Here is a 13,426-nt window from a genome sequence, read left to right as displayed (position 1 = left end):
TTAACAAAGAGTTTCATACTTTTTGGTCAAACAATTACTACTCTTTTAATACTAAAAATTTTAATCAAAATATTACCTGGTTTTACGATTTATGGTCTAAGAAGAGTTAGACAAAATTGAAAGTACTTATTAGAGTAGGGGGAGAAAGAATGTACATGAGAGAACTAATATACTTTAACCTATCATAACAAGTAAGTTACCATATTTATCAAGTCACCTAATTAATATTTATTACAAAGATTAACTTACCTTATAACTTACAAGTGACATGATTATAAATATTTTATGTCATTTTTATCTATGTTAAAAATGTTGTTCTCCTAGTTAATTCTTTGAAGGCTCTAACCGATGGTTAAGTATCTTCCCTTAGTTTGAAAGTATCCTCGTCATAAGGGATAGAAAGACTTAAAACTCTATTCTCCTAGTACGTAAGAGACAATTTATAAATTTTTTGTCCAAAACGTAGAACCTTCATGGTTACATACTTTTTCATTTTCCTTTTTTTTGGGCACTTTTGTAAGAGAGAATTGACATGATTTACGAAAGGGATTCTTAAATTGCATGGTATATAGGCAACTCTAGAGATTTGGGTCATTTAATATAATGGCGGATCACGAATTTTTAAATCATGGATACTGAACTATCTTTTAATCTGAAATTAAGAGACTGAATACTCAAATAATGTATTTGTACAAAGTACTAGCTTTTCTATATAAATAATAACGCGGGGCTCCAAAAGTAATGGATGCTTGAGAAACCATAACCCATAAATTACATCATACTGATTAAATATGATTTGCCTGAGAGTTCAAATATTCTTTGTTAATGTAGAAAAATTAAAACTCAACAAATATTCTAGTAGCATACACAGGCTGCTGTTGTATATGGTCCAAGAAACCGCGCCTTCCTGGTTAGCGATATATTGTGTACGGAGTAATTAAAATCTTTGCATAAGCTTCGATATTTATCCTCTAAGGCTCTAACAAAAAAATGAATAAAGGTTAAAAGTTGTTGGGGTTTTATGTATTTAAGTATATTAAATACTTAAAAGAGGGTGAATGAGAAATGGAAAGAAATAAAATTTTTGAGTGAAATTTTAAGTTTCCCCCTTGGCAAAGGGACATTGTCCCATATTGGAAGAGTAAGAGTTTTTTATGGGTATATAAGCAATTGCTCTTCTTCTAGCTCTTAAAGAGTTGAGAAGAAGGCAATCCTCGCGTCGTCGTCGCTCGGCTCGGCCTCGGCTGAAACTACGCTCTTCAATTTTCCCTCTTTATTGTTGAGTACATAGCCATTTATGTTGTGTCCGTTTTGCATAAACATCCATTATAAGACTATTCTGCTCAGAATTTCCATACGAATTTTCTGAGTTCTTCTCCTTCCTTCTGCATATTTTAACTTCAAAGAAAGCAACAGTAAGTGTGATTTGCTACCAAACTTTGTGTTCGCTGAAATATTGGGGTTTGAAGTACCACTACACCAATGCGTAATTCGTTCTATCCTGGGAGGAAATAATCCATAACCTTGGGTACTAGGAGGGGATTAAATTCCTTAAGGAAACACTGTGAATTCAGTGGGCTCGGATTAATATTCTATTTCGGTTTATGTTCATTTATATTTTCCATAATTATTTTACAAATAAAGTTTACTAACAAAAGAAAACTTCAAATTTTCATTTAATACCAAGGCAGATTTGGACATTATCATCTTTGCTAGTCTCAAATCAATCATTACACAAGTACTGAAGGTTTGTACTAGCCAAGAGAAACACCATAAAAGAGTTCTAAGGAGTACATACAAAAATTTAGTACTCCATAAAAACATGCTGCCGAGTTTGGTAAGCATGAAACAAAAACCTAAAAACAAAGCTAGACAGGAAGATAGAAATAAAAAATCTAGAGCACGTTTCTCTTGCAAAGTTTCAGCAACTCTTGGACAACTACATCGATCTCTTCATCTCCTTTGACTCTTATTGTTTCACTCATCTTCTTTGCTTTTGTCCTCACAGCTTCTGCCCTCATGTCAAGAACAACCCTATTGATCATTGCAGCTATTTGTTCTCTATCAAGTCTTCCATCCTTGTCCCTAACCACAAGCCTAGCATTCAATGGCTGGTCAAGATGCATGGGCATGGCAATTATTGGAACGCCGAATTTCATTCCTTCCATCACAGAATTCCATCCACAATGACTAAAGAATCCACCAATATTAGGATTTCCTAATATTTTAGCTTGTGGTGCCCAATCTTCAACAACCATTCCCCTTTCCCCTACTCTCTTGAAAAACCCTTCGGGTAATGCTTGTTCGAGTTTGAGTTTTCCACCCTTGGGAAACCTCACAACCCATATAAAGTTAACCCCACTTTGTTCTAGCCCATGAGCAATCTCTTCCCTGTCCTCCTTAGTAAGGAAATATTCACTGCCAAAAGAAACAAAAACACTAGATCCTTTTTCTTTTTGGTTCAACCATGTTAGAATTTGTGAGGAATTATCATCTTCACTGGTAGGTTCTTGAACAAGTGGACCAACCGGAATGACTTTCTTCTTGGTTAACCTAGATAAATAGTTACTATATTTACCATCAATTTCCTTAAAACCTTTGATTAAAACAATGTTAGAAGATCGTCCAAAGCACAACTTAACACTAGTATTATCTTTTTGTTGTTGCTCAATAGGCTCCAAATCTTGATTTTCGAGCATACGAGTGATCTCATAGTCACGATAATAAATAAAAGGGAAGGGAAACTTTGAACTAGGGTACCTGAAAGTGTGAAACGTGTATGAAAACATGACGGAACTGCTAGTGACAAACACAACTGCAGGAATATTATTCTCCAATGCAATCCTAGGCGCCCATGGCTGAAGCAAATCGTAAAGAAGTAAGTCAGGTTTGATAGTGTTGACAATTTTGGTGAACATTGGATTAGACATCTTGAATGCCTTTTTGAGGGTGGACATGAGATGCGGTGGGAGGCCATTGGTTGTGTGGTAATGAGGAGGAAGATTTGGAAGAGATGGAAGTCGAAGTTCAACAAGATAAATTTTTTCAGTTAAGTTTTCGTTAATGAGCTTTTGTTTGATGGAAGTGAAATTTGCTGGAGTTGAACACAAGTATATGATGAAGTTTCTTGTGACAAGCTTTTTTGCTAACTCAAGAAAAGGAGAGATGTGTCCATGTCCTAACCATGGAAACATCAAAACACGAATTGGGTCTTGGTTCTCCATTAAAATATTCATGAATCAAAAAACTGTTTTTCACTCTTTATTCTATCTTGATGAACTGATTTTGTGACGAGGAGCTTTAGAACTTATAACGAACGTCGTTATTGTTAATATGGTAACTATTCATATGAATAAAAAATTGTTTAAAAGTGGAAACTTTCTGCCTAAAATAAAGAGAAAAGCTACCGAAGATACCAATGAAGCTCATTTACTTCCGATCCTAAGGATCCCATTTCTTGCCTTATAATATAGTATTACCCTTATTTTGTTGATTTGTTTCCTTATTTGGGTAAGTAATTAACACAATTGTAGAGAGAGAAAACAAAGAGTTGGATTTTATTGTTAAAGTATATTGTTAAAGTATATGAAGCTACAAAAATATTTTGACCGTCTACTATTGGTGAAATGTTAGAATCTTAATTAGCTAGTATACTTTAAATAAATCCAACTTCTCTAAGTTCGACGCGTCGTGCGAGCCTAAAATTAATCGTATAACCTGCTATGTCCTTTTCAAAAGAAATTAGATTTATATATAACTGAGAAACTCCAACTGATGGGACGACAAAATTGTTCTTATGGGAGAGCTGATGTCAAGCTTTTTTTTTTCTCTCATTAAAATAAACTTTATAAAAAAAACTTTGTTTTGATTTTGGCCATAATCATTTGCAAAATTGCCTATATTTGCGCGAAGTAAGTCAATTTTAATCATTCCACATTTTCGTTTACAAATTCTCTAATTTTGTTTTATACATATAAAGCATGGGCAGCTCTAGGTTAAGGCAAGTGAAGCCCTTGCGTTACGCCCCTTGTCACGTCCCGAACATGGGGGCGAGACGACCGGCACCCGGTGCCTCACCTATCCTTGCGTACCAACTTGCGACTAAGGACTCTGAACATATAATGTCATACTTTGGCCATGGGCCATATTGCAAGATAGTTGCGAAGCAAAATATAAAACTGAACGGAGACTAACGCTGACTAAACATCAATATAAAGTTGGGCGGACAAGGTCGTCATAACTACTACAGCTGGCAAACCAACAAAATATACATACAAGGCCTACAAGTCCAACATACTGCACTAACTGATAGGATATGTCTACAAGCCTCTACTGATGAATTTACTGTGATCGAAACATGGCCACGACCTACCTATAACATATATACATATATACACCAGATGTACATAAAACTCTAGACCCGGCAACTCCGAAGGATGTGGAGCTTACCGATCAAGCTAAACTCTGGCAACACCTACTGAGGAGGTCTACCCATCTGAATCTGCATGCATGAAATGCAGCGTCCCTAGCAAAAGGGACGTTAGTACGAAATAATGTACCGAGTATGTAAGGAACCAAAATAACTGAAAGCTAAAACTGAACTGATAATATAATATGAAAGTAACTAGGAGTCAAAGATAATTTGAAGATATGCTTACCAGTTGATACTGACTCAACTCTCTCAACATAGTAAGTAAAATAATTGTCCGGCCTTATAAGGCTCGGTATATATATAACTGCTATGTGTTAGTAGGCTCGCTCATAGGCGTTCGACCATACTAGGCTTTGTATATCGGCCATTCTAGGCTCGCTCATAGGCGCTCGACCACAGTAGGCTCAGTATATAACTGATCATAAGTTTCCCAATAGGAGCCTACCCATCGATTATAGCTCGATGGTAGTGAAAATACTGTAATACTGTATATATAGACTCTCTGCTCTCTTGAATAGAATAAGATAATACTCAATTGAATATGAAGTCCCGAAATACTGTAACTTATGAGATTAGGATAATGTATATAAATTCGGGAGTATGAACTTCTCTTTATGCCTCGTTATCAAACATGTCACGACCCAAACCGATGGGCCGCGACTGGCACCCGGTACCTTACTCAACCGAGTACCAAGATAATGTATCTTTTCATTTCATATTATCATAGATAACTGAGCCGGAAGGCTGCCGTATGTTAAGTAGAATACAACACGTAATACCAACTTATACATAAGACATACGGACCTATAAGGCCAAAATAACCACTCATACACTGAACATAGGCCGACAAGGCCATACAATCTTTTACGTACATGACATCTGTCTAAGAATACATAATTTTTATAAATTTCGGGACAGAGTCTTACCATACCAAATAATACACGTCTAAATCATACTAACCAAACAAGCAACTCCGAAGCAAATGGAGCGCTCCAATATCTTCTGCTGAGTTGATAGCCTACTTGTAGGTCTCTCGACCTGTCTTTCGGGACCTGCGGGCATGAAACGCAGTGTCCCCAGGCAAAAGAGACGTGACGTCAGTACGAATAATGTACTGAGTATGTAAGGTACATAAATAAGTGCATAAAAGACATGGAAGAAATATAGAGTACATGACTCAACCTGTAAGTATGGACAACCCTGTAAATCATGAAATACTTATAGTGTCATGCATATCGTATGAATATCATGTCGTGCATAAGTACGTGGGTTCATAATATCATCAAGCCTCTGAGGGCATCCCATTATATCATCTCGACCACTGTAGGCAAAATCATCAACGTATACCAGCTGATCAGGTGGTGGTGTGTATATAACGCCGTAACCCTTTTCCCATATTCCATATAAATATAATATACATATATATGCGTATATAATGCCATCTGGTCATGGGTCAATATACATATATAAATGCATGAAATGCATAAGGAATACGTTAATAAGATTTTCTCGGAATACCATAAAAAATCAATATGCCTTTCGGATAAACTTTATCAAATACGTATTTATTTTCTAAGACCCATGAACAGAATATATAATAATAATTCATGTGGTAAATCAAGAATATAGACACCCCTATTATTTCTATGAATAGAGTCATTTATGAAAGTTGTGCATTTGCTCGTTTCGTTTGTATCGTATGGATCATGTCAAAATGAAAGAATGGGTAGCCTTAACATACCTGAGCCGATTCTCTTGACAATCCCTCTAACACACGTCTTTTGAGAAGAACACATAACGACGGATCGAAATAGGGGAGAATCTGTATGATATTTTTGAGAAAGATGTTACCGTACACCCTTAGAATCGCAAAATCCCGCTGCTATTATGTAGTATAAGTTCGTATGAAATTTTGCTTATGAATGTTACCTTGCTGAGTATGAACATCTTTATCTTGTGATCTTTGAGAATCCTCACGTTACCTTTGCAAAATTTTGAGCTAATAATGTTACTTTGCAAATTTATGTCCATTTCTCGTAACATGAATGAGAAATCAATGACTAAGCCTTCAAGATCAATGACTAAGCCTTTAAAATCAATGACTAAGCCTTCAAGATCAATGACTAAGCCTTCAAGATCAATGACTAAGCCTTACCAATTGACTTGTAAGAGACATCAACATAGATGGAGTTGTTGCCACATTGGGTGGGCTTTGTCCCTTAGTAATTATCCAAAATATTCAATTTACAAATTAATATCTCACTTAAAAATCCATAATTACCCAATTATTCTCATAATTAAGAATTATCTCAAGTTACTTAAAAAACTATTCCTTTATAATACACTTTATACATCATACTATCATGGTCATATGGTACCTTATATGACACTAGTCCATAAATACCGGGTATTTTAGCTCGGGCCGTATTTTATCCCAAATTGCTAAACTTCGACGAAATTCATTTTCTTCGATTCGCTTACCCTCTCTCCTTCATGAATTTACTCATCACTTGTTTGAAATAGCATAATACTTATAATCCCAAAATAATCTCATTCCCGAGCTTATGTCGATTAACTTACGACGAAACATTAACGTACAAAAAATTACGGGATGTAACATGTCATTTTCGAGCTCTCATCAATTTATTGGCGTACTTTTATGTACGAAAATGTGGGGTGTAACAAAACATATGTAATTACGAGATCATGCCAAAATGAAGGAAGGTCTTAGCCTTAATATGCCTGAGCCAATTCTCTTGACAATCCCTCTAATACACACCAATTACGACAAAACACGTAATAACGGATCGAAGTAGAAAAAATCCGTATGATATTTTTGAGAAAGATTGCACCATATTTCCTTAGAATTGCAAAATCTCATGTTACTAGGTATTAAGTAGTCTTGTATGAGATTTGATTCTAGCAAATCACGTATGTATTTTGTATTGAATTATATACAGTTTTGACAATTCACCAGCTCCAATCATTGTCAAATCACGTATGAAATCTTTCTTAAATGTATGCTTGCATCTTCTAATCTTAAGGGGATAGGCAAACATTAGCTTGCATGTGTTGAGAGAAATGAATATTATTATGCAAACTTTTATCAGAAAGCTAAAGAAAATGTGAATCACTTTATATATATGCTTTAACAATGTGACACCTTGTTACATAGTATACGAGTCACTTATTGGATTTATTATCCACTTCATGGGCTGCCACGTTGGTGCCTTTAACATTATCCAAATAATTCACCTTTTCTTTAATTAACTCATTAATCCTCCCACTAATTCAATAATTAACCAATTACCCATATAATTAAGAATTATCTCAAATTACTTAAAATACCACTTACTTTTAACGCACTTTATACATCTTACTATCATATTCATATAGTACCTTGTATGGTACTAGTCCATAAATATCGGGCATTGTAGCTCGGACCGCATTTTATCCCAAATTGTCAAACTTCGACGAAACTCATTTTCTTCGATTTGCTTACCCTCTCACCTTTACGAATTTACTTATCCTTTGTTTGAAATAGCATAATACTTATAATCTCAAAATAATCTCATTCCCGAGTTTACGTCGATTAACTTACGACGAAATTTTAACGTACAAAAATGCGAGATGTAACATCTCATTTCCGAGCTTTCATCAATTTATTTGTGGCGTACTTTTATGTACGAAAATATGGGGTGTAACAACCTTAAATATTTCATGCACTACTATATTATTATATAATATATACTTCATATATTTTATTTATATATTTATTAATAAAAAATTTAAATTTTAATATATTTTAAATCGTAGACGTAGGATTGAGTGAGTTATTAGGATAATTTTTTCTCTCACTTAATTAAATAATATATCTACCTTATCATTAATTTTATTTTCTTCCTTTATGTATAGTTTTTTTCTTCATGTTTCTCACGATTTTCCTTTCTAATTTCAACTCAAATTCTCTAAATTAGCTATTCCTTTTCTGTTTTTTTTTCACATTTGATTGATCCACACATCAGAAAATAAATTCTTTTGTGTCTCAACTTTTTTTACTAAGAAATCTCTGAGACAAATGTCGCTAGGTTCAAAACACGATAGATAATAGGCTCACCCCTTTACCATTTTCACTTAAGGGAAGAATTCAATATCATATGACGTGCGCCTAACCCATACATCATGAGTTGCACTCTCACCACTAGATTAAAGTCATGTAGGTTATTTTTGTGTCTCAATATTATATCAATCTTATAAAAGAAGTTCCAGGGTCTTTTTAATATACTTTGATTTTAGACCACTAATTCTCTGTTGAGCCGCCCCCCATTGACGATCGACAATAATTTACAGACTACTGTCCTACCATGAACGTACTATTCAACCAGCTTCGTTCACTTTGGTAACTGAATGATACACTCATTACCTTTAATGTTCCTGTCATTGTTGCCTTATCTTAATTGAGACTCTATAAACTTAATTGAGAATGTCCGGGGTGGACAAGTGGCTCTAGTAGGAGACTAGTAAAGCCTTGATTTAGGTTCCCAGATTTTTTAATAATGTATTTTGTAATTTTTTTTCAAATTAGACAAAAGTACAAAAAAATTGTAAAAAGAAAGAAAGATGTCTATTCTTTAACATTAAAAATATTTTAAAACTTTGAATTAAACTACTTAAATCTTCATATTAGTAAATATATTATTTACAACAATATTAAAGGTAACATATTGGTTAATCATGTCTAATGCCTCATTTATTTAAATTACTCTTTTATAATATAAATAATAATATTACTATGTGAAGTTAATGTAACGACCCGACTGATTGTTTTGCTTTGTAGAATCACGTTATCCTAAATAAGACTTTTCGTACTTGCTTTTACTGATTTATGACTTACGGAAATGGTTTGTTCGGGATTTGGAAAAGTTTGGGTTGAAATCGGAACACTTGGTTCCTTAAGATGGGCTTAAATGCCAAGTTTGACTTCGGTCAATATTTTGAGTAAACGACTTTGGAATCGGAATTTGAATGTTCCAACAGGTTTGTATGATGATTTCGGACTTGGGCGTATGTCCGGATCGGATTTTGGATGACCCGTGAGCGTTTTGGCGCCTAACAGTGAAAGTTTCTTTAAGGATTTTGAAGTTCTTTCAATATGATTTGGAGCGTGTTTTTGTGATATCGAGGTTCGAACGGAATTTCGAGACCGAAAATAGTTCTGTAGTGTGAGTTAAGACTTTCGCGAGTAGTCTAAGTATAATTCGACGCTTTCGGAGCAACTTAGAAACTTGAAGTTCAAAGTTTGATTCAATTTGTTTTGAAGTGTGATTCTTGGTTTTGTTGTTGTTTTATGCGTTTCGAGAGTTCGAGCAAGCCCGTATTATGTTTATAGACTTGTTAGAGTTGTTGGACGGGGTCCCAAGGGGCTCGGGTGTGTTTCGGACCACCCGGAGGTGAGATGAAACACACCAGATTGGCTGCTTCTGGTTTCCTTCTTTGCGAATGCGATCGCATCCTCGCGTTCGCGATGAAGGATTTAGGGTGCTGAGGCTGTGAAACTTTTGCCCTTCGCGTTTGCATGCTAAGGATCGCGTTCGCGAATGTCTAGGTCCTCTAGCCTTCACATTCACGCGGCCTGGCTTACATTCGCATAGGGGAGGCTTAACTGGTGGCCGATGTTGACTCTTCGAGTTCGCAAAGTAGCCCTCGCTTTCGTGTAGGGTAGGCCATGTGATCCTCTGCGTTCGCGAGGCTCATGTCGCTCTCGCGATGAGTAAGCTCCCTGGGCATGGACCTTTTGCCTTCGCGATCGCGAGGCCTTTTCCGCGATCGCGAAAAAGGCATATCCGGGCAGTGACTTTTAAAAAATGGGACTTAGGCCTTTTTTGCTTATTTCTTCGATTTTGGTACGATTTTTGGAGCTCTTAGAGTGGGGATTTCACTTAGTAGTTTGAGGTAAGTAACTTCCATACAATGTCAGCTAATTACATAGTTTATGGGTAGATTATAACATGTAAATTTGTGAAAATCATGGGTTTAGGTGAAAACCTAAGGTTTTGCAAAATATGAGATTTAACCACAAAATTTATTATGAAATTTAGTAAAAATCATATACTTATGTTCATTAGGTTATGGGTAACAACTTCCTTCAAACATTTCTGGAATCCGAGTGTTACACCCCATATTTTCATACGTGAAAGTACGCCATAAATAAATTGATGGCAGCTCGGAAATGAGATGTTACATCCCGTATTTTCGTATGTTAACGTTCCATCGTAAGTTCGGGAATGAGATTATAAACATTATGCTATTTCAAATGAGTGATGAATAAAATCGTGGAGGTGAGAGTGTAAGCAAATCAAAGAAAATGAATTTCATCGAAGTTTGATATTTTGGGATAAAATATGGCCCGAGCTAAAATACTCAGTATTTATAGACTAGTACCATACAAAGTACCTCATGACCATGATAGTAAGGTGTATAAGGTGTGTTAAAATGGAGTAGTATTATAAGTAATTTGAGATAATTCTTAATTATATGGGTAATTGATTAATTATTGGTTTAATGGGAGATTAACCATGTAACTAAAGATTTGTGGATAATTAACATGTGGGGACAAAGGCCACCACGTGGCAGCCCATGAAATAGTTAATAAAGTCACCAAGTGACTCATATAATTTGAAGAAAGGTGGCACATATTTGAGGGGTTCTTGGCTAAGTCATCACCCACTAAGATAAGTTCTCTTTTTGTTATATTACCATACAAGCTCTTATGACCAATTACTATTATTTCATTTGTTATCCAAAAGAGCTACTGTTAACACTTTAGTGTTAAACACATTAGATGGATTTCCAAAAGTAGCGTTTCCCTGCATTTAAAGAAGAATCTCATTTCAGAATCTTGTGTCATACTTTTGGTTGGCAATACTATATTATTGAAGATATATTTGCCTAGATGTTCCTATCAATTGAGAGATCGGAGGATACAGATTTTTTCCTACTTCGATCCGTCGATTACGTGTTGTCGTGATGGATGTGTGTTAAGGGGATTGTCAAGAGAATCAGTTCAGGTATGTTAAGGCTATCCCTTCTTTCTTTTGGCATGATCCATACGATACGAACGAAACGTGCAAATGCACAAATTCCATGAATGATTCTATTCATAGAAGTATTAGAGATATCTATGTTCTTGAATTTTCGTGTGTCAGAATATTTTATCTTCTGCTCGTGGGTCTCAAAATAATAAGCAGTTGGAAAAATTTATCCGGAAGGAATGTTGAGATTATTACGTATTTTTCATGCATTTCATACATATGCATTGACTCATGACCAGATGGTATTATATACGCGTATATATGTAAATATAAGTATATGGGATATGGAAAAAGGTTACAGCGTTATATACGCACCACCACCTGATCAGCTGGTATATGATAATGTCGTTACCCACAGTGGCTGAAATATGATTCAAACGGCGTTATATACGCATATATATGTATGTATATATATTTATATGGGATATGGGAAAGGTTATGGCATTATATACGCATCACCACCTGATCAGCTGGTATACGATGATGATTTTGCCCACAGTGGCTGATATGATTGTATGGGAAAAATTGAGTTTACATATTAAAGTGATTGAAAGATGACGTGTAATAACACGTAGGCTGGTCAAAGAATAATGATTGGAAAAGAGGCACGAGTTGCAACAGATACGAGCAGAGGCACAATTAAAGGCACGAGCAGTTATTCAAAAGACTCAACACTCGTATCTATTTAAATCCAAAAATCAAGGAGAATGAATCTAACAGCACAAGAGAGTACAGATACAGTATTTAATAAGCATTAAATACTGGAAACGTTAGAGAATCTGTATTAAATTACAATGATTATATAACTTAGCATTTAATGCCCTTAATTGTCTATAATGGCCTTATTATGACAAAGGCAAAACGTATATTTTTGAGATAGCTATAAAAAGGAGAGAACTAATCATTTGTAAGGACATGAAAGATTATCTAAATACACTAGTTTACTTTATTTTCTTCTGCTTATCTGATTGTTAGAAAAATCATTTCCTTTTACTCATTTTTGATTATCAGTAACCCGAGTTCTTCTAAATTAAAGCTTTGACCGAAATTCCACTTTTTGGTTAAACAAATTGGTTTCGTTACCAGGAATCTGGTAATCTATTCTTTTTTAGCCTAACCTTTTTTGTTGCATCAACCATGTTAAACATTAATGACAAAACCCAAGGAAACCAAGAAAACCAAGGAGACCAACAACTCCAGGGAAATCCACAGGATGATCATACCCCGGTCCCTTCTCCACAAAGCTCCCCTCGACGGTCTCGAGAAGGCACTCCTGATGGATCTCATGCAAATGAAAACGCTCGATTTGAAAATGATGAAGCTGTCAATGAAGCTTTGCAAAAACTAATCGCTCAACAGGTCAATAAAGCTTTTGAAGCCTTTGTTAGCCAGTTACTTGTCGCACCCCACAATACCCACTCCAAATGCCAACAATTTGGAGAACCCTCGTTCTGGGCTTGCCAATTCAGGAAGTGGTGGAATTCCCACTGAGTCACGAGATGGAGAACCAGGTAACTTAGTCAATTCTGATTTACAAAATTTAGTACTAACATTGCAGAAACAACTCAAGGAGCAAAGTGACCGCATAGAGCAAATACCTGGAGTACCGCCCGTAATCAAAGGGATAGATATGGATAAATATTCACAACAACCCTGGAAGCCAAGTGTTGTTCCCCTCCCAATTCCAAAGAAATTTAAAATGCCCGATGTTCCAAAATACTATGGAACAACTGATCCACAAGACCATGTGACTGCATTCACAACAGGCGTAAAAGGCAACGACTTGACCAAACAGGAAATTGAATCAGTACTGGTCAAACAATTCGGTGAAACACTCACTAAGGGAGCATTAACATGGTATTCTCTTTTACCTGAAAATTCCATAAATTCTTTGTTGAGCTTG

General features: G+C 35.5%; 1 protein-coding gene across 1 annotated transcript; it reads right to left on the bottom strand.

Annotated features, from left to right (window-relative positions):
• Positions 1-1,895: 1,895 nt before the first annotated feature.
• Positions 1,896-3,236, bottom strand: LOC107804030 (UDP-glucosyltransferase 29-like). The gene has a single exon (XM_016627843.2). It carries the CDS (start codon positions 3,234-3,236, stop codon positions 1,896-1,898), a length of 1,341 nt encoding a protein of 446 aa, XP_016483329.2.
• Between the last annotated feature and the right edge of the window lie 10,190 nt (positions 3,237-13,426).

This window comes from Nicotiana tabacum, chromosome 7 (genome assembly GCF_000715075.1).
Source record: "Nicotiana tabacum cultivar K326 chromosome 7, ASM71507v2, whole genome shotgun sequence".
NCBI lineage: Eukaryota > Viridiplantae > Streptophyta > Magnoliopsida > Solanales > Solanaceae > Nicotiana > Nicotiana tabacum.
The sequence above is the reverse complement of the archived record's forward strand: the minus strand, read 5'-3'. Positions and strand labels throughout refer to the sequence as shown.